Source organism: Eublepharis macularius, chromosome 14, assembly GCF_028583425.1.
Source record: "Eublepharis macularius isolate TG4126 chromosome 14, MPM_Emac_v1.0, whole genome shotgun sequence".
Taxonomy (NCBI): domain Eukaryota; kingdom Metazoa; phylum Chordata; class Lepidosauria; order Squamata; family Eublepharidae; genus Eublepharis; species Eublepharis macularius.
Window position 1 is genome coordinate 56,127,457 of NC_072803.1, and position 26,997 is coordinate 56,154,453.

At 44.4% G+C, this 26,997-nt stretch overlaps 1 protein-coding gene across 1 annotated transcript in view; it reads right to left on the minus strand.

The window, feature by feature from the left end:
- COL27A1 (collagen type XXVII alpha 1 chain) overlaps positions 1–26,997 on the minus strand; it is a 342,023-nt gene that overhangs the window by 142,879 nt on the left and 172,147 nt on the right. Inside the window, exons 17-24 of the mRNA XM_054997267.1 lie at positions 17,652–17,705; positions 15,304–15,357; positions 14,016–14,069; positions 5,488–5,541; positions 5,097–5,150; positions 3,868–3,912; positions 2,713–2,766; positions 268–312 (exon numbers count right to left, since the gene is read on the minus strand). Coding sequence (XP_054853242.1) covers positions 268–312; positions 2,713–2,766; positions 3,868–3,912; positions 5,097–5,150; positions 5,488–5,541; positions 14,016–14,069; positions 15,304–15,357; positions 17,652–17,705 — 414 coding nt within the window. The remainder of the gene's footprint in view (positions 1–267; positions 313–2,712; positions 2,767–3,867; positions 3,913–5,096; positions 5,151–5,487; positions 5,542–14,015; positions 14,070–15,303; positions 15,358–17,651; positions 17,706–26,997) is intronic.

A 26,997-nucleotide genomic window follows, 5' to 3' on the forward strand; every position in this document is an offset into this window, starting at 1 on the left:
TTCCAGCAAGGCCGGCTTTTTTATCAGGTTCCAGCCTGGGAAAAAAAAGATGCTGGCCTGCCTCCTGCAGCCCTGCCCAGCCCCCACTCTGGTGGCGTAGGGCCTACGTGCAGGGCCCTCACCAAGTAAAATAAAGACAGCATTTTCAAATCCATTGACAGCTACAGACACAGCAACCAAAGCCATTTTTGGCACAAAACACAGCCCACTGCTGGAAAATAACCAGACTAGGAATAGAAGCGAGGAAATGAAACCAAAGTCATTTACCTGATCACCAACTTTTCCTGGCCGGCCTGGATTCCCTGGTTCACCCTGAATGGAGATGGAGAATGATAACAGCACATCAGTATGTTCAGTAGTAAAGAGGGTGCCTCCTATTCTGTTCATTAAAGCAGCAAAAACAGACCAGCCAAGAACAAGAGGCTCAGGGGACGCTCCAGGCATGAGGGAAAACAGAACTTTGTAGATAACTCAAAAGAAAACAAAAACAAAAACTGGCTTGATGAGGACTGAATATTATTGCAGAGGTTTACAGAGATTTTGGAGGTTAGGTTTCCAATGTGCCCCTGTCCTGTGATCCCTTCCAAATTCCTGACTTGTGACTAGTGGTCGCCATTTATAGAGCAGATTCCTCAGTGTTGTACAATTTTTATTGTTTCTGCACTCAAGTCCTGATTATTCCTGTTTCACACACGACTTGTCCGTGGCATCATGGGAGAGGACTTGCCTAATCAAATTCAAAGCTGAATTCTTTATTCTCAAGGCTGGACTTTCCTCTGTGAACAGATAATGGGTCAAAAACATTTCACATCTTTCAATGAAGGGGTTAGCATCATCGCCCTCCCTTAAACATAATTCAGGCAGCAGAAGAATTATTGATCGGAGGAAGTTATTGTTCTTCAACCACAGAGTTCTTCCCAGGGATTTTGTTTGCAAAGGTACCAGCTTTTGTACATAAGCAGCACTGAGCTGGGGGCCACTTCCTCCATGTTTACTGTATGTCCACATGGTATATGCATTTGTGTATATGCATATGCATATGCATATGCAGCCACTTGTGAATGCCCCCATAGGGCACCATGAGTGCAAGATCTCCTCTTCAAATAGTACAGTGCTTATCACAAGACACACAGTATACTCACCGGTAACAGCTTAAGCAAAGCCATTGTGCCAAATGATTATTTGAATGGCTCATGGCTCATGAGCCAAATCAAGCTTACAGTATACAAATGTACAGGCAAATCCTGGTTTAGAGCTGCATTCTGATTTTCTTTTTCTGTTTGCATTTACCTCCAAAAGCAGAAGAATGGTCAAACTCATGAATGTCAATTCATACATCTTGGCAAACCACAGTTTGCTAGAGATGGGCACGAACTGGGAAAAAAGCGAATCATAAGGCTTGTGGTTCGTTGTCTTTCATGAACCACAAACTTTCATGAGCCTGCCCTGGTTCACAAACCAGTTTGTTTGGTTCGTGAAAATGTCACTTCCAGGTCAGCAAATTGTCACTTCCGCATCAGCAGAAGGTCACTTTAGGGTCAGCAGAAGGTCTGCAGAAAGCCCAACCCCTGTTGCCTAGGAAACTGATTGATCAGCGCCATGCTGTCTGCAGTGAAGAACCGAAAAACAAACCAAAGAACCAGCCTAAAGTTCATGGCAGTTCATCAGAAGTGGACTCTGACAAACCACCGGTTCGTGAACCATGAACCAGCCTGGTTCGTGTCGAACTTTGCTTCATATTTCGGTTCGTGCCCCTCTCTACAGTTTAAATAAGCCATGGTTTTCCAGTCTGTGTAATTTCTGATTCTAATTCATCACCCAATTGCAAATCATTGTTTTGTCAATTCAGTGACCATCTCTGAGCAATAGTTAACAAAATTCATAGTTTGCAAACCCACTTCAAACCATGGTTCATGATTCTGCAAATGATAATTTGCCCTTTTGGACACCACATCAAAACCATGGTCTGGTGTGATGGCTTAATAGACCCATAAGACATCTGCAAGGCTGAGTAAATTGCAGGCCTTCTGGGGCAGAAGTATAATTTTTATATCTTGTACAGCTCCTAACACCCCTGTGTATATTGACTGACCAGTTGAAGAGTAGAGAAATGCAAGCCAATTGCAAGCAAGCATAAGGAGCAAAGGACATGGGAGATTCAGACTCAGCAGAGCATCCAATTAGCACAGAATTAACACCGGATGTCTGGAAGGGGGGGAGGTCTTGGGGCAACAACAGCTGTGTTCTCTCAGATGCTGCATAGCATGATTACAGATGGTCTGCTAGGACAGACTCTTTGTGGATTTCAAGAGTTGCATTTTTATCTCTTGGAAGAATGGGGGGGGGGAAGCATGCCCTGGAACTATTCTGTATCCAATTAGGCAGCAGGGAGACATGGGTGGCTGTTGCTGTTTTGGGACAGAAAACTCAGAGAGAGATTTGTGGAAAAAAAAGAAAAGGGGAGAGATTTCAAAAGAGGACCATTCTGGTTAATAATAAAACTTTGTGGTTTCAAAAAATATGCGCCATCATTCTTTCTACCACAGAAACCACACTGAGACGGAATTTCCAGAGCAAAAAAGCAGGAAAGAGAGCAAAAAAAATTTGGTGGAAGCTTCAGATCTACAGTACGTTAAATTGAAGCAATAGAATTCCCTGGATTTTAACATCCCATTTCTCCCCCACACTTGAAGTTAAACATGATCTCTTTACCTTGACGCCATCAGGTCCCGGTTTTCCTGGAAAGCCCTTCCTGCCAAACGGACCCTGAAAAAGTCACAGACACACAGGAAGCAAACCTAATAACTGGAAGATTAAATTAAGGTCAAGGGTAAAGGTACAGAAATAATCACAAATGCTGTCAATCTCCTCAGCTGACCAACATGTGCAAGAAAATGAAGATAGTCAAAATGACCAGTATACACTTCAGATAGCACATTACTCACATGAGTAGACCATACATGTGAGCCATTAGTTAAAGGCAATTAGCTGGCTGCAGAAAATGTCTACACTTTTATGCAGCTGGTTAATTGCCTTGAACTAACTGCTACTTACATGAACAACATGATATCTGAAGTGGGCACATGCAAAAGTTTGCCATGGTTATTTCCGTGACAAGGAAAATGTAAACGTATGAAGATGCCTTATACCTTTGATCCATATTAGCTCGATCAAGTTTACTTTGACTGACAGCTGCTCTCAGAGAAAGGTCTGCTGCCTGTGACCCTTTTCACTAGGGCCTTCTGCATGCAAAGCAGGTGCTCTGCTACCAAACCACAATTCCTCCTAGAGAATGACAAGATGCATTTTGTTTTTCTGCTGATGGAAGTAGCCACTGCAATCTTCCAGATGTTTCCACTTCAAGATGTTAATTAACACAGAGAAAAGCAAATGGAAACTCTTTTTAAACATGCAGTCTGCATACTAGCTTGCAAGAAACCAGATCTACCCTGGAAAGCCGCTCCATTTTCTTTTCTAGACCTTCAAAACTGTAAGAACAATGTAGGGGAAGGAGCGAAGAAATGAAATGGATATGGCAAAAAAATGAGGAAAGGAAGCTGCTTCAAACAACTTTTTATTGGTTGACATTTTCTATTAAAATTAATACAAAAAAGTTTTTAAAGAAGTTATCACTGCAACATTCCTGATGGACCATGAAATTTCTCCTGTAGAAAATGGCACCAGGCAGGACTCTCTCACTGTTTCAAAGATAAAATTCTGACTTGGCTAGCTGTGACATCTGCACAACTGTGGGTGTTGGGTGTGGGAGAAGTTATCAGACGCAGAAGTGGAGTTTTGGATCACTATACGTTCCTAAATGCATCATCCTGAAGAGCTGCAGTAAACACACACACACACACATCTTACCTCCAGCCCGGGAATCCCAGGTGGCCCTACAGGTCCTTCATCACCCTGAGGAGCATACAGAACAAATAGTTCACTTGGGCGATTTTCTGGATTTTCAGCAGAACATGCAGATTTTCTAGCGACGAGGGTTAGAAACTTGCCCAAAAAGTAAAAGAAAAAAGGGGGCCAAAGTACCTATTTTCCATAATGTAGCAAGAAATCAGGTTCTACACTTTCTTAATAGCACTGTAGACAAAGAATACATAAGCCCCTGGCTCTGTGGGGGCATGTATGAGTTAAAGATTCTCAGGCGGATCAACTGGAAAAAGGCTTTGTCTGAGATTGTAGAGAGTTTCTGCAACTGAGAATGTAGTCATCGGCTTTGGATCAAAGCAGTAAGTTGGATCACCTTCCCTTTGAGGAAAGACTAAAAAGTCTGAGGCTTGTTAGTTTAGTAAGAAGATATTATCCTGACCTGGATAGCCCAGGTTAGCCTAATCTCATCAGATCTCAGCAGCTAAGCAGAATCAGCCCTGGTTGGTGTTTGGATGGGGGACCACCAAGGAGGTCCAGGGTTACTACCCAGAAGTGGGCAATGGCAAATCACCTCTACATATCTCTTGCCTTGAAAACCCTATGGGGGTCACCCTAAGTCAGCTGTAACTTGAAGGCAAAAAATGAAAAATGATGGCAACATTGGGGTGGAGGGAAAATGACAAAGGTTTATAAATTCAGAATGGATAAAATGTTTCTTCTCTCCCCCTCAAAATACTAGAATTTGGGATCACCCAAATATATTGATGAGCAGTAGGATACAGGACAGACAAAAGGAAGTACTTCTTCATAGTATGCAACCTGAAATTCACTGAGAAAAGACATGGCAATACCCACTGGCTCAGAAAGCTTTAAACAGGGACTCAACAGATTGACAGACAAGAAGTCTCTCAGTGTTTATTATCTGTGGTGGCTAAAGGAACCTCCACGTTCAGAAGCACTGTACCTCTGAAAAATAGCTGCTGGGAGGCAAACAGAGGAAGGCTTTGGCCTCTGCGTGCCTTTATGGGCTTCCCTGGCGGCATCCCTTTAACCACTGCGCAAGGTAAGATGTTGGACTACATGAAACATTGGTTTGATACAGCAGAGCTCTGCTTATGTTCTTACAGATGAGACAGACTCACTGCAAGAAATACAGGCTGGGGATCTTGAAGCCCTGGGAGAAGCAGCGTTAACATTTTCTGCCCATTTCTCACCTCTTGGCCAGGTTGTCCCCTTGGGCCAGGTAATCCTCGCGCTCCTGGCTTCCCCTGCAAGAGATTAGAAGAAACTCAGAAACAGAGAAAGGTATGAGTTATCAAGGGCCCATTCGAAGCACAGAGAGACGATTGCTTGCCAGCGCGTGCTGCCACGGGATCATATCCAATATCAACTCTGATGCAGAAAAAAAAATCCACTCCAGCTCTTGGAGGCATCTCAATACAAACAAATGTTTAAAACCAGAAATTTGGCCAGAACTATTCATAGGGATCTCCAGGGTTTGTCTCTCCTCTCCTCTGCCTCCCTCCCACCCGCCCTTCTTGGTTCCTGTGTTTTCATTGGCTCTTGCCCACTCGATGCAATGTCTGGTTTCTCCGTGCTGCTCACCTTAATGCCTTCAGGTCCATTTTGTCCTGGGGGGCCAATGTCACCTGGAAAGCCCTAAAGAACAGTGGACAGAGAGGAGGACACTGAGTGACAAGGCCTTGTAGTAGAAACTTCATACACCAGATTTTTAGAGAATCAGCTAGTTGTGCTGGGCCAGTGTCAGGGGCTGGCATGGCTGGGCACTGCCAGATCCCACACTTCGGAAGAGTGCAAACTGGAAATGTTGGGGCCGTCTCCTATTCTCCATCCCAATGGGGGAACGCCTGGCAACTCTGGTGGAAACAGGGCACAAGAGAAGTGCGCAGTGCTGCCGTCTCTAGGCACCCATCCCAATTGGTCAGAGGCCTCAGCAACATTGCAGGGGCTTCCGGGATGACCCCCTTCCCGATATTCTGACAAAAGCAGAACGGTACTTCTTTTGTGTGCCTCTTAGTTCTGGTGGCACCAAGGAGGAATGCAAAGAAGTCACGCTCCATCCTCTTCAGCACAGCCATGGAATGGTGGGGTGGCCATGATGTGGGGAGAAGAAAACACAGCCAAAATTGGTGGGGAGGGAGGAACAACTGAGGGTCCATAGGCAGCCTGGGCCCAAGGACCCGGAAAGGGCTCCAGCGAATCCTCCTAATGTATTCTGGAAGTCTAGCGCAGATCCAAAGGCAGCTTTGAAACGCCTGGATCATGTAGAGCTTAGCCTACACTCTGCTCTCTCTTCCAAGCTCCGTTTCCCACACAGAGTGAGGTGGTAGAATAGACTGGAACACTTCAGACCACTGATAGAAGGTCACATTTATTAATAGTGCAGGATGTAGAAAAGAGGGAAAGAGTCAATCAAATGTTTCTCCCTGGTGTGCTAGATTTTTACTTGCAGGGAGGTACTTAGCTGCCAAGCACGGGCAAGAAGTTGTTCTACACACTCCCCAAATCCTAGCAAGATAGGTGTAAGGCTGCAGGATGGTGGTGTTCTTTTTAATTTTATTACTACATCGCACCTAATCTAATTCTGTAGGTGCTAAAGAAATTACAGTGATTGCTATAATTTTTGAACAGAACAACAACCTTAGCCTCAAGCATCCTGACACCTAACATATGAAGCTGTTTTGTACTGCTTATTTATTTAAAACATTTTATGCCACCATTCCACCAAGTTAGGGTCCTCAAAACAGCAAAAAAAAAAACATTAAAACCAGCTTTAAAATGTGTATATAAAAAACAATTAAAAGCAAGAATTAAACGAAGCACATAAAGAGGAAAGGAGGGTCAGTGAGAGGATGGCAAACAAAACAGAAGTCTCCACCTGCTGGGGAAAGACAATGATAGAGAGGGACTGATAAATCTCACTGGGTAGAAATCCCCTAGTTTTGATACCACGACTCAGACAGCCCTTAACAGAGTTGCCCCGCAACTAGTCTTAGATGATGGGGGCAGATGATTGAAATGGTCAAGTAGGTTAATATAGGTGAAAGCGGTCCTTAATGTATGGTGGCCCCAGGCTTTGAATTGGGCCTGGAAGCAAACTGGGAGCCAGTGCAGGTGGAAGAAGACGAGAATGATATGGCCCCTACCAACTGTAGCTTCCTGTCAGTCATTTCTAACAAGAATTGTCTAAGGACTTTCCTCGTCCCTGCCTCCAACATTCATTCATTCATTCATTCATTCATTCATTCATTCATTCATTCATTCATTCATTCATTCATTCAGCAGATTACACTGTGTAAATCAATACAGCTGGAGCATTCAATAAACAATACAATAGGGTATCAATCGCAGAAATTTGAAAATGAGCATAAATTGGAAAAAGCATAAATTTTAACTGGAAGTACCAGCTGTTGAACCTAGGGTCCATGTGCAAATCATGCGCTTCACCACGGCCCTCCATGCAGAGAGCAAGAATGAATGCACAGTTCACGCAATGGAAAGAAATAAGCAGTGAGCTCCCACAAGGATCAGCACTGGAACCTGTGCTATTTATTCTTTTTCCCAAATGAACTATAATCGGGGGGGTGGGGGTGAACAGTGTAATGGCCAAGTTTGCAGATAATAACTAATTATTTGGGATGATGGAAACTCAAAGTGGATTGTAAAGAGCTCCAGGAGGATCTTTTAAATTATGTGAAACATCAAGGGAAGGCCTTGTCCTCTCTGTCCCTCTAAGGCAACTGGTTTGCCATTGTGCGAATGCTGGACTAAGAGCCAAACTACAAGTGACGTCTTACACAGGTTGGACACTAGTCGGCTTCCCTCAAGTTTTGATGGGAAATGTAGGCACCCTGGTTTTACAGCTTGGCTCTCCATTACAGCTGCAAGAACAGGATGCCTACATTTCCCATCAAAACTTGAGGGAAGCCGACTAGTGTCCAACCTGTGTAAGACGTCACTTGTAGTTTGGCTCTAAGATGGGCCACTTCTAACCCGGCAGGCTCTTCTCCTGTTCATACTCCTCTTCTTGGAAGTTCAGACCTGTAGCTGAGATCATTTTCAACAGGAGATGCCGGGATGCCAGGATCTTTCTGTCTGCCAAAGCATGTGCTCTACCACTGAGCCGTGGCCCTTTGCCATCCTCTTGGTCACCGACCCGCATTCTTCTTTTGTGCTTATGTCAGAGAATATTTCCTTGTTGCTAACAGCTAAGGCAGCCTGTTCAGCCCTTCACAAATTTGGAGTCAGTGGCTAATCTCACTTGCATGAAGAAACAAATCAAGTTGCCGCAAGAGTGACAAAAAGGGGAGCAGACTTGGTGCGAAGAAAGGAAAGGTGATGACACGCTCATTAGCTGGAGCCTTTGACATTTAAATGCCAGCCCCTTTTCCACCCACAAATCCATTCAGCTAAGGAAACAAAGAAATCCATAGTCCAGTCCAATGTTAACAAAGAAGGGGAGATTACAAGGCAATTCAATTCAAGAGAGAGCTGTTCCAGACCTAGCAAAATACCAGAACTCTGATGAGGGGGAAAGATTATGCCCGCCAAATGCTGAAAGCCATTCTCCAACTACACATACATCTGTTTTATTCCCACCTCGTACATTACTACTAAGCGAACACACAAGAGCTTGCAAAAGAGAGATCGGTTGAGAAACGGAGAAAAGCTGCCCTGTATCGGGCTGGGCCAGAATGGATCCCTTGAATAAAACAGAGCACTTTGCAACACAACACCTGATTTGCCCAAGGAATTTGTACCACAAGAAGTTCTGAAGGCCCACTGTTTTTCATAGGGTCAGTGGGAGAGTTGATAGCTCTAATGATGGCTGCTAGGCCTGATAGCCAAAGGTGCCTTTCAATCTGGAGAAACCCAAAACTCAAAGGTAGACATGGTTTTTGGTACACAGAAGCTCCCTGGCATGTCCAGCTACCAGTTCTCTGGTAGAACGGCTGGGAAGGACTCTGTGCCTTAGACCTTGGAGTGTGACTGCCGCTTGGACAACACTGGACTAGATGGGCCAACAGTCTGACTTGGTAGCAGGCAGATATTTGTAAGGTTTTCATATGCCCTGAGGATGTGAGACTGTATCTTTTCTTGGAAAGTGGGAGTCATTCCTTGGCAGAACAGATTATTACTACCATCATGGAAATAGCCCAGGTCAAAGAGATTCTTCTCAACCCAGAATCAAAAAGAGTCCAGTAGCACCTTTAAGACTAACCAATTTTATTGTAGCATAAGCTTTCGAGAATCACAGTTCTCTTCATCAGATGCATGTGACAAAGAGAACTGTGACTCTCGAAAGCTTATGCTACAATAAAATTGGTAAGTCTTAAAGGTGCTACTGGACTCTTTTTGATTTTGCTACTACAGACTAACACGGCTAACTCCTCTGGATCTATTCTCAACCCAGAGGCCCTCTACCACCTTTAGGGCCACTGCCAATGCTATGCAAGATACCCAAGTGATACTGGCTGCCCATATCAGCCTAACAGCTATATATTACCTGCCCTCTATGGCAGCAATTACACCACTATAGTCACCATTCAAACTGGAATTAATAACCTGTTTTCTGGAATAGAGAAAGTGCTCCTATTTACTTATTTATGATGCTTTCAGACAAGGATTCTTTTATTTCATTAAGATTGGCGCGTTTTGCTTTAGCTGCTAGGAAGATTAGAGCAAAGGAATTAGCCATTGACTCGATGTGATTGATCTTAGAAGGTTTTATTAATTTTAAAGTCTTTTAGCAGGGCGTTTTATGTGGTTCTGAAGTGTTTGATCACCTGACTATTTGATAATGTATTATTTTGATATCTGAGAGTGTTTTGATATTGTGAAGGCCAATGGCCATATGCAATAAAATGCATCTACAATCTACTTATTTACTGACTTCATTGATGCTCTGCCATTCTCACAACGGGGACCCAAAGGAGCTTATATCATTCTCCTATCCTCCATTTCATCTGCACAACACGCCTGTGAAGCAGGTTAGACTGATAGTGTATGACTGGCCCAAGGTCACCCAGCAAGCTTCCATGGCACAGTGGTGATTTGAATCTGGGTCTCCCAGATCTTAGTCCAAAACTCTAACCCTTGCCTAATAGATATAATTATTATTCCAGTAAGGCTTTATTCTTATTGTTAAATAAAGGGATGTAAGACAATGAACAACTATTGCATATGTCCCTAAATTATATTTAAAAAGGAAAACAACACAGCTTATGTGGTAACGGTTACAAAAAAAACACAGTTAACTGAAACTCATCCCAAAGCCTCATAATAAGTTTTTTAAGTCCTTGTTTTGACTTGAGCATCAACGATTTCTCTGCATATAATTCATAAGATAAACAATTTTTCTTTTAAACATATCCGTTTGCTGCCTCCTTTCTCTGACATGTTTATAGGATGTTTATTTAGCCCTATGGCTAAATCCTGTAATTTAAATATTCAGAGATTTGGAGGGGGGGGGTTGGTCTTCTAACAGATTTCTAACATCTGCCCAATGTTGCCCTTGATACTACCATATTAAGAGCTCACTAAGGACCTACTCATACAATGAGCCACTGCCCTCCTCCCATCGGCTTGCACTCCCCGCCTTGCTCTTACTTCTGCCAAGTCAGTCCCTAGAGACAAAGCAACTTAATCAGCTATTTCCATTCAACTGGTACTTGGCCTTTGATGTCACTCACATCTTCTTGAGATCATTGGCTTAGCTGCTCTGATGTCATCAACTGCAATGTCCCCAAAAGCTTTGGGCCAGATAGCTACGCAATCCACAATGCCAGCAGACTCTGCCTGGAGCTTTCGTGCCAGACTGGCTGGCTAGGCATCCTCCAACAAAGGGCAAATGTTCAACTGTACATTCAGATGTCCATGGACAGCCGTGCAAAAAAAAAAACTGGAATGGTGCAAGCCAAGCTTGTCACAAACACTGAGCCTGGCCTACCTCACAGGTTCATTGTTGTGGGAGAATGGAGGAAGGCAGAATGATATTCTAAGATGATTTGAGTTCCCAACTGGGGGCGGGGGGTGGGGCGGGGAATGGGATATAAATAATAAATGCCACGTAAATGAAAATGCATACGTCTCCTATTTGGTAGGTGAAAAAGGCTGAGATTCATACATTCATAATCCTTCCTTATAAGTAGTCTGTGGAGGTCTGATATTTTGTTTCAACAACTACAACAACTATTCACCCACTATGATAAACTCCTTAACACTAACATGGACTCTGGTACCAAGGCCTGCAACAAACCAAGACGCCAACTTTGCTCTCCTTATCAATCCGAGCAACATCATCAGTGGACCCAACAACATCAGTCACACCATCTCCTGCTCATCCTCCAATGTGATTTATGCCATCACGTGTCAGCAATGCCCCTCCACTCTCTACACTGGACAAACTGGCCAGTCCCTTTGACAAAGAATTAATGGACGTAAGTCTGACATCAGGAACCAAAATATTCAAGAACCATCGTGGGAACAATTTAACTTTCCAGGACATTCAGCTGCTGACCTAAAAGTAGTTCTCCTGCAGAGGAATTTCAAAGGGAGACTAGAAAGAAAGACTGCTGAATTGCATCTGATAACAAAGCTCAAGACAATGCACCCACCTGGACTGAATCAAGACCTAGGCTTCCTGTCTCATTACCAATACTGATTTCTCCACACCCACCACCCCTCTGCATACCCCACCCTATTCAATCCTGCCTGCCTTTGTCATTCACCAGCTATTATCATTTGGCGTCAGCAATCACTCCACTCTCCAAGATATAAGGATAGATAGACTCACATTCTAACTGTATTTGAAGAAGAAACGGAGAAAAGCTGCCCTGTATCAGGCTGGGCCAGAATGGATCCCTTGAATAAAACAAAGCACTTTTCAACACAACACCTGATTTGCCCAAGGAATTTGTACCACAAGAAGTTCTGAAGGCCCACGGTTCTTCATAGGGTCAGTGGGAGAGTTGATAACTCTAATGATGGCTGCTCGGCCTGATAGCCAAAGGTGCCTTTCAATCTGGAGAAACCCAACGCTCAGAGATAGACAAGGTTTTTGGTACACAGAAGCTCCCTGGCATGTCCAGCTACCAGTTCTCTGGTAGAATGGCTGGGAAGGACTCTGTGTCTTAGACCTTGGAGAGTGACTGCCACTTGGACAACACTGGATTAGATGGGCCATCCTCCTGGTCAAAATTCCTCTGGAAAGGTTCTGATATAAAGACACTGTATAGTGAATCAGACCATTGAAAGTTCAGTAATATTTATTATGAGCAACAGCAGTTCTTCAAGACCTGATGCAAAGGAAGGTTTTTCCACCAACACCTCCTTCCTAAAATGTCAGATCTGAAACCTGGGACATTCTGAATGCACAACAGCTGTTCTGTCACTGAGCCACGATTCCAGCATAGAGTCGATTTCATGAAGCATTGTGCAAACTAACTAATACTGCACAGGTAATGTAGAAAGTATTGCTTAAGAACAGAAGAAGAGTCCTGCTGGAACATCTAGTTCAGCATCCTGTTCCACACAATGACCAACCTGTTACCCTGGAAGGCTAACAACAGGGCATAATGGCCAACCATCCCCCAATACTGCCTCCCAGCACTGATATCCAGAGGTTTATTTATGCTCACTGAATATGGAGATTTCCTTTAGTCACTGTGGTTAGTAGCCATTGACGGGCCTCTCTTCCATGAATCTGTCTAATTTCCTTTTAAAAGTCATCTATGTTAGTGTCCGTCACTATGCTTCCACAATTTAATCACTCATTGAATAAAAAACTATTTTCTTTGTCCTGAATCTACTGCCTATCAACTTCATGATGTACCCCAAACTCTGACACTTTGTGATAGGGAGAAGTTTATCCACTCTCTCTCTCTACAGCCTCTCATGTATTACCTGTCTGGGGGTGGAAATTACCAGCCCCCAGCCCTAATTTCCCACCCCTGGCAAATTAGGGGCAGGAGAAAAAAATGATTTCCTCATAGTGCTGTTCCTCTAATCTCTATGGTAAAAATCAGTGTGGGAACCGTCTCTCTCTGCCCCAACCACAATTTTATAAACCTCTATCATTTCCCCCATTAATCACCTTTTCCCTCTAACTGAAAAGATCCAGACACTTTAATCTTTCTTCATAAATAGAAAAGATACTCTATCCCCTTAATCATCTTGGTTGTCCTCTTCTGTGCTTTTTCCAGCTCTGCAATATCATATTTAATATATGGTGACGAGAACTGTACATGGGCCGTTTTCACAACTGCAGTTCTCGCGCAAAATCGTGCCAGGAAGACGCTGTCGTTCCGGGAACTTGGCGCGATGTTCCATGCCTGGTAAGCAGTGTGAAAATGGCCATGGTCCTCCAAATGAGTCCTCACTATAGATCTATACAGAGGCATTACAATAGCGGTGGTTTTATCTTCAATCGTTTCCAACATGGGAGTTTCTCTTTTTCACTGATGTCACATACTGAGTTGATATTTTCTTCAAGCTTCCTATCACAACCTCAAGATCTCTTTCCCTCCCAGCTTCAGCCAGTTCAGATCCCATCAAAGCCCACAAAGTTTTCAAGAGTCAAGCTTCCTTGTTGGATACAAGGAAGAGTGGTGATCTGAGTCTTTTTTAACTCAGTCACAAGGTGGGAGGGATTTGAACAGAAGCAGGATATGTGGAGGTACAATATGAAATGTAATTTGCTTGATCAGAGTAGGGGAGGAAATGTAGAAAATTAGCATCTATAATGAAAGAAGAATCATATGTCCCTATCCAGCCCTGGGGGTGTCCATTGTTCTGAATTTGTGAATGAACTTAATTTCAGTAATCTCACACTGTAATCTTGTCGGTCTTTTAAGGTGCTACTGCATGGCTACCCACCTGAAACTATTTTCAACATGGTTGCCCACTTACTCTATTCTGAGCAATCCTCCCAAAGCTCTTCATAATTTGCCTTACTGATCCTTGTGGGACCCCACTGTCCCCTCCAGTGCGAGACCTGTCTGAGTATTCTTACTCTGCTCCCTATCATTTAGCTTGGAGTAGGAGGAGGTTTTTTTTTTAAAGCACAGATTTTGCAAGGAAGGAAAGAAAGAGTGATGAAGTCAAAAATATACCTCAGGCCCAGGTGGTCCTGGAATTCCAACTGGACCTTTGTCACCAACCTTCCCCTGTGGAAAACCAAACAAATCAAAAAGTAAACATGAGTATGCCCTCTAAGGTCCCCCATGGAGTTGCCAGGTCTTCCTGGCAAATGGCTGTAGATCATGAGGGTGGGGGGTGCAGCACTAACCTTCACATTCCTTGTTTTCCATTGGGATGACATCACTTCCAGAAGTGACATCGTTGTGTGGGAAGTGGGAGTGCAAGCCTGCTTTGCACTAGGGCCGATTCCTTAAGCATCGACCCAAAATGCTATTATTTGGAGCCGATTCTTAAGAAATCAGTACTGGCATGAAGAGCACACTCCCTCCCCCAACATGAGATGTCACTTCCAGAAGTGATATAATCAAGGTGGGACACAGAGGTGCATGCACCAGTGGCAGGTGATCATTGGGCGGCTTGCATCTTCCTGCCGATTGCCGGGCAGAGGGGCAAATTGCCATGGGTTTACCTACAACTGGTGGGCACCAGGAACCCTATCTCTCACCAAGGATGGCAACCTCTTCAAACTGCAGATGGGAGCCCACATGACTCAGTGCTCCTCATACATACACTCACACAGGGGTCATTTCGTAGAAAAAGAGCTGGAGGAACTCATTAGCATAGTTCATTAACATAACTAATTAGCATATGCCACACTCCTTGACAGCACCAGAAGTGTGTCATTGGCATAACTGATTTGCATATGCCACACCCCCTGACATCACCTATCCTGGCTGTTTTGGACCCAATCCTGGCCATTTAGGGCCAAAATTGGGCCCAAAAAGGGGCTGAAAATGGCCGGAAAGGGGTCCAAAATGGTCAAGATCAGGCCACTGCTGAGTGAGAGAGTGATCCACCACCCGTCAGAGGCCCAATCCGGGTAGTTTCGGCCCCAATCCAGGCTGAAACGGGCCCAAAATAGCTGAGTCAGGTGGGTGGGGCCACCTGACATGTGACCTCTTTGGGGAACTGCCAGAACTGCATTCCTGAGCGGTCCCCATCGAAATGAGCCCTGCACACACATATCTGTACACAGAAAACTAGCATGCCAGAGAGAAAGGATCTATGGTTTGCCTTCACCCTGAATATGCAGAGAGAATTTATTTTGGGTATGGAGCGCCATCTCATCTCTGAAGACAGAAGACTACAGCCCTGATACAGGATGACTACCTCAAGTAGGCCTTAAAGAAAAACTCTGGCTAGCGGGCCTCACCGGACCACCTTTTGCAGCAGAATCAGAAAAGAGAAACTGTTACTTACAGTGTGGCCTGGCTTTCCTCGGGCACCTGGCATCCCAGGCAAACCTTGGCTGCCCTGAGGAGGAAACAAGCAGAGAGTGAGAATTTTAAATTCAGTTTGGACAACTTTGCAGCCAGCAAGTTGGACACTCAAAACTACCTCTGCAATGAACTCACTCTGCAGCTTTGAGGCAGTCCCCATCTCTCACCAGCCTGTAAACATGGAACTGCAGCACTCAGGGGTGTAATCTAAAGAGGAGTAGGTGGGGCTGCCTTCATTTCTGTTCAGATGTTATCACTGTTGCCCATTCTGGTTTGCCTGTTTGTGTTACCAAGGATCTTTCTTTTAGATACAGATGCACAATGCCATTCATGCAACAATAATGTTGGGAGAAATGTGATAAAGAGAAATTCCAAGGAAAACAAAACCAGTGCAAACACTCACGGGTTTGTTTCTCAAAAGTGAGAGAGGAAACAGAAAGAAGGATATTTGGAGTGAACCAGATAGTTATCAAAATCCAGCCTCATCCCAAGTGCAGCCTAAGTGGTTCTCAGCAAAGGAAGCCGACCTGCACCTGGCTGTAGCATTTCAGGTTGCAGGTGTGGGCACGTGCGAGGGAAATATAGAATTAAGCATGTCAGGAACTATGCTAGGGCAGAACACACTTCCCTGCCATGCTCATTTCTACACAAAATGAAATGAGACAGCCAAGATGGCACCCCCCACTTAGAACTAGGCCTGAAACTCTGCAGACATGGAATTTGTAGAATATTTATTTAAAATGCTGATGTAGAAGTGCCACCTGTCTCATCTGGACAGCTATATCCCTACCAAGTTCTTTCCTAGTATGTGTGTTGGAGGATGGGAGCAGGAAGGTGACCTGGAACTCTGCCAGTGGGCGGAAGATGGATGGCTATGGCAGCTCAGCCAAAACATTCCAAATCCAAACCTCCCCCACCACTCTCAGTGCACTCAACCATCAAGAAATAAGAGGAATCTGGGTCCTTGGTGGCAAAGCAGCAGGTGCGATCATTAGAAGGTATACTGCTGAAAGAGGTATTAAACTGGCTTAGGGCCCACCAACAGATGACTGAAGGCACTTTACAAGATGTATCAAAAGGAAAAGAAATATTCTTTCCAAATAACTTGGGCACAGTTTATGCTACAAACAGAACTTTATCATGCCCAAGAAGCGTGTCCCCATTTCCAATAGAGGAAGCAGCACCCTGCATATATTCCTTCATGTACATCTAGGCACCTTAGAAAGTAAGAAATAGCACACCCAGAGTGAACTTGTATACATCCAAGCATTCATGACTGCATGCCAATCAGTCGTTTTTATACATCTAAGAACAAAGGTCATGGCAAAAAGTGTCTTATATCCCACAATACAAAAATAGACAAGGACTAGATACTTCAAGGCGAGCAACATCAATGGGGCAATCTTCAGATTACACTCCACTGTAATCCTTCACATGCAATTTGCAAACGTGTCTGCTGAGAGACTTGAATTCAAATCCCATCACAGCCACAAATTCAGTAGGTTATGCTGGAAAAAACAGGGCCTTTTAAACTCAGAGATCTGAAAAACTGCAGAGGGTTTGCAGTAAGAGGAGAGGATGAATGAGTGGAATGAAAGAGGGAGGGATACAAGTGCAAAAGTATTAAACTTTTGCTAGCTTACTTTCAATAGCATATCCCTTGAGCCACACTCATATTTTCAGGAACTTAGCACGTTTAAACGCCTTTCCATCAATGGTGCTCTCTGGCAGGTTCAGGCAAGTACCCCTTCAAAACAGGATATGTCTTTGCAAATTAGGAGTCCTCAACTCATTGTCCCACATTATTCTAGAATGCGCTCTTTTTGGTCTGTTATGCAAACAATTTTTAACTGAATACCTTCAGTATAATAATTCTATTAAAGGAGGAATTTTAGTTCACCTTTTAGAAGATTGTAACCCTGGTGTTACTTTAAGTGTTGCAAAATTTCTAGCAGAAGTTTATAAAGTTAAATCCAAGCATATAGCCGCACCTGATTGCTGAATGTTTATTAATTTTATTATTAACTGTTACTAATTGCTTGTTTATGCTTATGCTTCTGCCTATCCCTGTCTCTGATTGTCCCTATCTGTGATTGTAGACTATTATCATTTCTAATGCTAATAAAGGTAATTGAATTGAATTTTCAGGAACTTGCCATCATGAAAGTGAAGTACTTTTTTGTAATGTGAGACATAATCAAGACGAATTAAATGTTAAAAAAAAAAGCTGGGTAGGAGTGCAAGCATGTTTGCCAAGAAAATCAGGCAGTGGCTATATATCAATATTTATACAAACATAAACAGGATATAAAATCGGGATTTAGTTACCTTGTCACCTTGGAATCCAATATCTCCTGGAACACCAGGCACTCCCTGATCACCCTGAATACACATCAGCAAAGAAAGTTACAACAGACATCATATCGAGGGCAACAAGTATGCCCCAATTAATGGGATTTAATAGTTTTAATATACAGTGGGTGCTTTCAAGGCAGAATTGGCAGGAAAAGATAAAAATGTCCAAGACAGACAGGCATTTTCTGAAGCAAGCCACACAACAAAGGACTTGATTAGCAACAAAGTTCTCCCTATGAATTAAATGACCAGAAGCTGCACGAGGGCGCTGCTCCCTCCCATTCAGTTTAGTGAGGCTTGGACGAGGGAACGTTCCAGTGGGCTGTATCCAAAACTTTAATGGGGATTACCAGAACGAGAAAACGAGAATTCCCAAGGCAAATTTATTCTTTAAAAAAAGAACAGAATACCAAACAATTTGACCTTTCTGGAATTAACCAACAATGTCTGATATGAGACAGCAAATATAAGTAATCAAATAAACTGGAAACAACCCACAGGGAAATTCTCCTGTCCAAGCCTCATTGAAATGAATGGGCGTAAGGTCCTTGTGCAGCATTGATTCACAGGGAAAACTTTGGGAAGGAAAGACAGTAGCAAATGGTGTTAAGAAGATCCAATTGCCAAACCTTCTCCGAATACACTTCCAGTGCATGAAAGTGTAAGGGACTTCCAAAGAGGTCACTATCAGAAATGTACTCTAAACCAAAATGAAACTGGACAGCAACAGATGTTGGCTCGCTAACCAACAGAAGGCCATTTTGAAAGATAATATTATAATGGACATTCTTACCATCATCATCAGTGTGCATGATTTATTGAGTATGAAAAGAAGGTTCCTGCCCCAAGGGGCTTACAATCTAAATTATACCACAAGGGAGATAGGGAAGAAGGCTACGGAAAAGGAAGGGGGAGAATGTGGCAGAATATATCAATAGTTGTCGTTTTTATATAGAAACTACTGTGCATTCTCTGATCTTGTGAAATAAACCTCTAGGGAACTTCTGCACCCACTAGCCAATGGCTTATTGAAAGACTTTAATTTATGTATTTTTACCCTTTATTTTAAAACGTTTTTTGGGTTCTGGCGAGCTCACCACAAACCAAAGATCTTTTTTAAAAGAAAGAGAGGGAAATGCAAACGATTAATAAACTATCTTTCAATAACTCATTGGCTAATAGGTGTGGAAGCTCCCAAGAGGTGAATTAGACGATATCAGAGAATGCACAGTAGTTAGTTACTAGGGGTGTGCACCCGAAAAAGATTAGGGTTTCCCACTTCAAGTTTACCTGAAGTGGGAACCCCCTCCTCCTCCCTCCCATTGGGTGAAAAAGGTGGCTGGGCAGGAAGATTGAAAGCAACACTTTTCTTGCCGTTTGCAAACGGCAAGAAAAGTATTGTTTTTTTGAGCTTCCCGCCTGTTTTTACCTGATGGGAGGGGGGGAGGGGGCAGTAGAGAGTCACTACAACATAACAACAGGTGGGAAGCTCAAAGCAGCACTTTTCTTGCCGTTTGCAAATGGCAAGAAAAGTGCTGCAGATGCTGCCACTCTACACAAAGCATCATGAAGCGCCTTGGAAAGCTTTGCTTTGATACTTCTAAATCGGCTTAGAAACCCAAAGCATTCTTCTCAGAGTTCTGGAGCCTCCCCTGGGCTCACACATAGTTCTATAATTTTTAAAAATTGTCCGGGGGGGGGGGGGGGCTTTGTTGCAACTGGTGTCCACAACTGGGACTAAAAATAAAATTAAATACAGACTACATCCTATGCAAGCACAGAATCTCATTTTAAATGACATCAGCAGGAAGGGGCTGTAGCTTAGTGGCCCAGCGTCTGCTTTGCATGCAGAAAGTCCCAGATTCAGGGCTTCCAGCCAGGTGCAGGTGTTCAGAAAGACCTTTCTCTGCTGCAAGAGCTATGACCAAGCAGAGTACATGACCCTGAGTTAGATGGACTGATGGTCTGACTCCACATAAGGCAGCTTGATAAGCGCTTATATAAACTAATTTAGCTTCACAGGGAAATATACATCTTGTAATGTATGTGAGCATTGCATGTCAGAGAATTTCTGTCTCAAGGATATGGATACATCAGGTTGCAATCCTGAACACAATTCCTAGGGAATAAGTCTCATTGACCTCAATGGAACTGCTTCTGAGTACTGTATTCATTGTTGTATGGCAACTGAGGCTGTACATAGTTTCAAGGTTAGATCTTGCAACAAATTTTAATCTACTAATCATATTCCTGGTGAGTTTATTCTGTGTAAATTTATATCTTCTCTCTAAAAGGGAGCAAGCATTGTTTTTAGATTTAGGAAGAATTAGACAAGGGGAATTATGTGTTCTTAAAAATATAAATAGCCAAAGAAAATAGCTTCACTGCAAACAATAAGTTATATATAATTTGGTTTACCAGGTCACTCCAACCCTAGTATGCAGGATAGGTTATAGTTTAATGCCCTCATAAAACAGTCAAAGAAACAACACTGAATAAAAGATACACTGAAGCCTCGCACCTGTCAGAAATTTTGCTCCATCTGCCAAAATCCTGCCCAGATATTCAGATATTTCTGTCCATTCCTAGATGCCCAGAACAAAGGGGTGAATTGCAGGTATGAATGGACCAAGGCAAATCAAATGCCACAGATGAAATTTCCATATCAGCATCCAAATTCCTCCTTCCTCCAAGGAGCCTCCTTCAACTTGAGTAGCTGGAGAAAGACTCCAAACACTGCTTAGCGGAGGGAGAGTATAGGGTTAGGATCCGTCCCATCAGTTCAGGTGCAAACTACACGTGTTGAAAAACCGAGGAAGTGAAAATCAAGCAAATACACGCATGAACTAGGCCAACTTGGGAAAGAGGCACAGGTTCCACTGAGTTTCCATGGGAAGAAAGGTCTGAAGTTGAATGGCAGATACCAAAAGCATTTATCTTCCATGTCTGAACATGACACACCGACAGAATAAGCAAGAGGTTCTTCTGAAAGGCAACACTGTCACCCAAAAGGATGGCCCTTTTTGGTCCAACAGGCTTTTCCAATCTCTGAGTCTCTCACATGTTCTGCCTGGATCAGTCTCAAAACTTGTTTGTAAGGTTCAGCTAGCACAGAGTGTAGCCATCATCAGTGATGGCCTGGCAGGGATATAAAGGACCTCACTGTTGCAACAATAGCATTAGTTGCTTCAGGTTGCCATTTCAAGCTCTGAACAAACTGGGCCTTAAAATATCTCAGGGACTTTCTCTTCCCATATGAGCCATAAGGAGGACCTGGGGGATTTCCAGTTCTCCAGTGATGCAGAAGTTCCCTCCCTTTTGGAACAAGATCTCCCCCTCTCATTCCTCTGGACCACCTTCCCTTCTCTCCCCAAATGAGGTGTCACTCCATTCAAACCCTCCTATTCAGTGTCAGCTGGTCAGCAATCTCAGCTGCTCCCATAGCATTTTTTTGGATCTTCATCTTTTACCAGAGGCTTAAACTCTTTGGGAAACAGATAGAAAATCGATCCAGCAATAGCAGTGCCAATTTCCACCATTTTAGTAGCATACTCATTGTAAGTTTTGCCCTCCTGCAGGGTTAGCAATCTGAATTGCTTGTGGAAATAATTGGGTCCCATGCAGAACTGTTCAAACATAGCAGCTTTGAACTCCTTATATTTTACTCCTCTCAACTCTTGAACATATTGTTATACGCAGCAGATAATTCCTGCTTTAATATGATAGACACTTCACATAGTTCACCTCCCTGACCCGTTTTGCAACTGCCCTCTCCAAGGTGGACAGATAAACCCAGAGATCCTCTCCCAGGGTATGAGGGGCAAAATCTTTCAAGGTCACTTTTATTTCTCTGATCAGTTCGGCTTTCTGACACAGGACCTCCAAGTCCTGCGGTTGTCCTATTTTCATTAAATTTGAAAAATGGTGGGCGTCGCGTCTGAGGAGAGAGCATCTGTTCCAGGTGCCAAGCAAGCAGGCAGCTCCCCGGTAGGAAGTCCAGGAGTTCAGTCAAAGGGCAGAGCCAAGAAATCAGTCAGATGGGGGTGGCAGACAAGATGGAGAGTCCAGGAGATAGGCTGAGGTCAGAATCCAATAAGTCCATCAGAGAAGGGAGCAGGCAGGAGGGAGAGTCCAGGAGACAGGCCGAGGTCAGAATCCAATAAGTCCATCAGAGGAGGGAGCAGGCAGGAGGGAGAGTCCAGGAGACAGGCCGAGGTCAGAATCCAATAAGTCAGTTCCGGGCAAGGCAAGGTACAAGGAAGGATCAGGTACAGCACTACTGGCAGCAGGGAGTGATAAGCAAAGTTGCTTCCACACTGGATGCTGCCCAGCATCTGCCTTTTATGCTTCTCCTAACTAGGTGCAGGTGTTGTCTCTTCCTCTGATAGCCTTGCCCTGTGCTGTGCCTGTAAATGAGCACTCTTGCCTCATTCCCACACAGCTGCTTTTGCCTTGTTCTTCCTTCTCTCAGCAAGTTCAGGTTTCTCCTTAGCTCTGTGGGAGTCTTCCTTCACAACAGCCACCTCAGAGGTTCCTGGCTGCTCTTCCTGGGTTTCCTCTGGAGCTACAGCTGGCTCCAGAGTAGACCCTGCTGGCTCCTCCAGCTCTTCATCTTTTGAGGACTCTGGTGCGAGTGGCAGGGTGGCAGAGCGAGGCTGGTGCACGTCAGGGCAAGGCTGACTCATGACAGTGGGTCAGCCCTGACAAGTCACCTCCTCGCCTAGCTGAATGCTACAAAGACACTCACTTTCAATGACAGTGGCTCCAGTGTGCAAGTGGCTGGGGGTTGATAGGGTGCTAACATTAGGCATGACAGCACCAAGGACAGGGACCACTGAGGGACCAGAGATCACCTTAGTTGATAAACATTTATCATTCCTTTAAGGAATTTGCGAGGTTAGGATGAGAAGACACAAACTGGCCATTGATCTGAATGTGGAAGGTGTATATGGCTGACAGGTGAACCTTAAGAGACATAGTTGTGAAATCTTTTGACTTCAGGGTGTATAGGTACTCAAAAATAAAGAGTAAAGGCTAACTCACAGACATAGTGACATTAGTTTTCGTCTACTCTGAAAAACATTTCCATTTGGAATCATAAGACCTCTTAGTGGAAGTTCATCCAGTGTTCAGGAGAATTGTACTTGTACAGGAAGTTTTATAGACTGGATCGAGTGTGCCATGCTATCAAATGTATAGAACTCAAATAAAGAGGAAACAGTGTTCTTAGTTGAATTATGTCCGATGCCAGAAGAAATGGCATGTAGTTCTGTTTGGACCGAGTGAGTAACTTAGGAACCAAATTTGTCTGGGCCCAAAAGGGGTACAATTGGAAGTATTCTTTCTATTTGGCAAATGACACTGGATACCAAGGGAATTGGTGGGATGTGTAGAACAGGCAACCTGTCTATACATGTTGGAACATGACCCCGAAGGAGAGGAGATGTCCTGGAACAAAATCCTTGTGTTTTGGCGTTAACCATATCCGTGGACATATTGACATATGGAACTCCCCACTGCAAGAATATTTGATGTAGGTTGATATCATTCACACTCCATTCATGATTAGAACTTAGAACGGTGCGCAACACTTCTGCTCTGCTGTTGTCTGAGCCCATGATGTGGATAGTCTGCATGGAAATTTTGTTAGGAATCACTCAACTACAGATGGCTGTAGCGATGCCATGCCTCCCCATTTGTTGAAGCAGCAAATCACTGTAGTGTTGCCCATTTGGATTTGAGTATCTTTACCCCAGTGCATAGCTGTGAATGAAACAAGAGCGTAACATATGGATCTGAATTCCAGTACCTAAATATGCAATGTCCCCTCCTTATCAGATCATTCATTTTGTGTAGTAACATCACCACAATGTGCACCCCAGTCCTGCAATGGAGCATAGGTTGTAAGAGTGACTTGATCCGATCTAGTACCAAAGGGTACACCCCATGAACAAATTCATTGGCTTTGCATCACCATTCAAGGGACCTGAAGACTTGTCTAGGGAAGGAAAAATGTATGGTTAGGAAAGTGTGAGGATATTCTGAAATTTCTCTCAGATCAATTTTGCAAGTGCACATCTTCAGCCTACAATGGATACCACCAATGTGGTAGCTGACCTTAGTCTTGGCAAACTCTGTCTGCTCCAGACGATATGGAGCCGCTGTGTCTGAGCCCTGTCTAGGGGCAGGGTGACCTTGCTACTCACACAGTCCAAGGTCACACCAATGTAGACAAAATTCTGGACAGGCTCCAGCCATGACTTTTTACATAGATCATAAACTCTAGCTCATGGCATATTTCCACAAACAGCCCAACATCAGTCATCAACTGAACCCTGAATGGGGCAGTGATGAGCCAGTTGCCCAGATACTGTAAAAAAGAACAAAGTAGGGCTATGAGATGGGCTACCCTTGGTTCCCTGCACTTGGTGAACACTCTAATCTGAAGGAGGTCTTGGAGAACAGGGTATCCACCCAACGGATCCAATGTAGAGGCCTATTTCAAAGATGGCATGGATCCAGCCCAAGATGGGCACTCCTTCATGGCAGATGACTTAGCTGCTGGGGGATTGGAGCTCGATGGACGTCTCTTAGCAGCAAATGATTTCGCTGCCTGGAGGTCAATAGTAGTAACTGCAGGACAGCACCAAGGTCAGAAGAGCCAAGTCAAAAATCTTCTAAAAACACATGAGACATAAGGAGGAATGAAGACAGTCCAATGTGAATTAATTAATTTTTCTTTTCAGTCGATGTTAGAAACACAGAGCTCACAAGCAAAGTTGTTCTCTTCGTGGCGGCTAATGGGGCTTTATAGAAGCGATAGAAACTTCTCCAGTTGGCATGTACTTTATATTTTTATTTATTTATTTTATACCCCACCTTTCCCCCTGAGATCCATGGTGGTACTTCAAAGCATCTGCAAAGCAGATGCTCTACCACTGAGTCACAGCCTCTAGGGGAAGAATGAGGACAGAATCAAGGGAAGAGGCTATTTCCTGTGTGGCTGGATGAGAGTTTTTGCTATTGGGTCCACCTTCATCAGACTCCAGGTTGAGGTACCAGAGAGTTTCATACTGTTTCTGCGACAAACTAGGTGCCATTTGCTGATCCTTTTAGGCACCATGATGTTTCACAGACATAAAGCGGGGGAGATGCAGAGGAGTTAGCCATGTTAGTCTGTAGTAGCAAAATCAAAAAGAGTCCAGTAGCACCTTTAAGACCAGGGCTCATTTCGAGGGGGAACGCGCCGGAACAGAGTTCCGGCAGTTCCCCAAAGAGGTCACATGTCAGGTGGCCCCTCCCACCTGACTCTCAGCCATTTGGGCCCATTTCAGCCTGGATTGGGGCCGAAACGGCCCAGATTGGGCCTCTGATGGGTAGTGGATCATTCTCCCGCTCAGCAGCGGCCTGATCCTGACCATTTTGGGCCCCTTTTTGGCCATTTTCAGTCCCTTTTTGCCATTTTGGGCCCAATTTCGGCCAGGATTTGGTCCAAAACAGCTAGGATAGGTGATGTCAGGGGGTGTGGCATATGCAAATCAGTTATGCTAATGACACACTTTCGGTGATGGCAAGGGGCATGGCATATGCTAATGAGTTCTGCTAATGAGTTCCTCCAGCTCTTTTTCTACGAAATGACCCCTGTTTAAGAATAACCAACTTTATTGTAGCATAAGCTTTCGAGAATCACAGTTCTCTTCGTCAGATGCGCATCATGCATCTGACAAAGAGAACTGTGATTCTCGAAAGCTTATGCTACAATAAAGTTGGTTAGTCTTAAAGGGGCTACTGAACTCTTTTTGATAAAGGGGGGGGGGTCCAAAATGAGTGTTAAATGGCAGCTGCAAACAGCAGTACCCCTAGGGCTAGTGTCAGCATACCATAAGGAGGAGCAGCTGCCAAGGACCAGGATTTCTGGCAAGGCCCGCTGCTCAGAGCCTTCTAACCACAGGCTACCAGGGAAGAATATTCAGGGGTTGTACAATGGTAGTTCTCCTGGTGGGCACAGTGGTGGAGTTCCTTTATGCACACCTTTGGGGAAGGGACATACAGTTGATGCAAAGACTCACAAACAGGAGAGGAGGAGGAAGGACACAGACAGGTGGGGATGTGAGTGGGATGGAAGGAAGGCATGAGCCTGGTGGTGGTCAGAGGCTGAAAGCCCCCCCCCCTCCCACACTCAGGCCTGGGACTTTCCTAAACCTGGAACAGCCCCTGGGTATTCCCCAAGTCATTTTGATAACATTTTGATCAAAACAGATTACATACCAGAGTAGAAAAGCCCTTCAGTATAAAGCGTAAAACAACCCAGATGCAGGTATATGAACTGGACATATGCACAGGATAGCCAGAGGATGGCATCTCCCCTTCCAAACTGACCAAGGCGCACACACACCCATCAGGATCCCTGGGGCCACTGCACCTATTCTGGCTGCATTCCTTCTTTAACTCCCTTCAGCTCCCCTCCTTCTTGCTACTGTGGGGCACGGAAGACAGCCAGAGGACAGGCAAGGAGATGGGACAGAAGGTCCAAAAACCGCATCTTCTTTCAGTGCCACATACGGAACTGCCATACACTGAGCCAGCTCATTAGTCCCTCATTCTCAGTATTGCCTCCTGTGACTGACAACAATTCTCCAAGATCTCAGGATCGATCTGTATGTGATGTTGCGGCTGCCATGAGTTTCCATCAGATGATGCTGGGAATTCCCCAGTTGAACTCAATTTCCAGATGCACACAGGCCCAATACGGATGGGGCCTTGGCATGAGTGGTGAGAGAGCTTAAACCTCCTCTTGACCTGCAACAGCCTTAGGGAGCTGACATTTGCCTTTCAAGAGGAAACATCCATGTGCTGAAGTTTCCCCAGCAGAGCAAATAGCAGTTCTCGGAGATGTTTCAGGGGAGGAAGATGGTGCAAGCCGGAAGGATTATGCACCTTCTCCCTGCATCCTTCTGATCAGGAGCTCCAAGCAGGGAAACTCCAGACCACAAGGGTTGACTGGAAACATGGACTTGGTAATGAGTGAAGCAGCCCTAGATCCTTCCCACTCCCTGTTACTTGAGAGCTTTCACCTGCCAATGATGGGAATGGAACCTGCTATTTTCTGCAGGCAATTTATGGGCCTCTCTCTGTTACGATGAAGTACCGTCAACTTAGGCAGTGGCTTTCCAAGATTCCAGACAGAGTATCTTTCCTATACCTTTTAACTCAACATGCCAGGGATTGAACCTGAGACCGCCTGCATTTTTAGGTACAGGCACAAGGAGCCTAATGGGAGTCCTGCAAGCTTCTCATTCAGCAGTTTCTTCCACCTAAT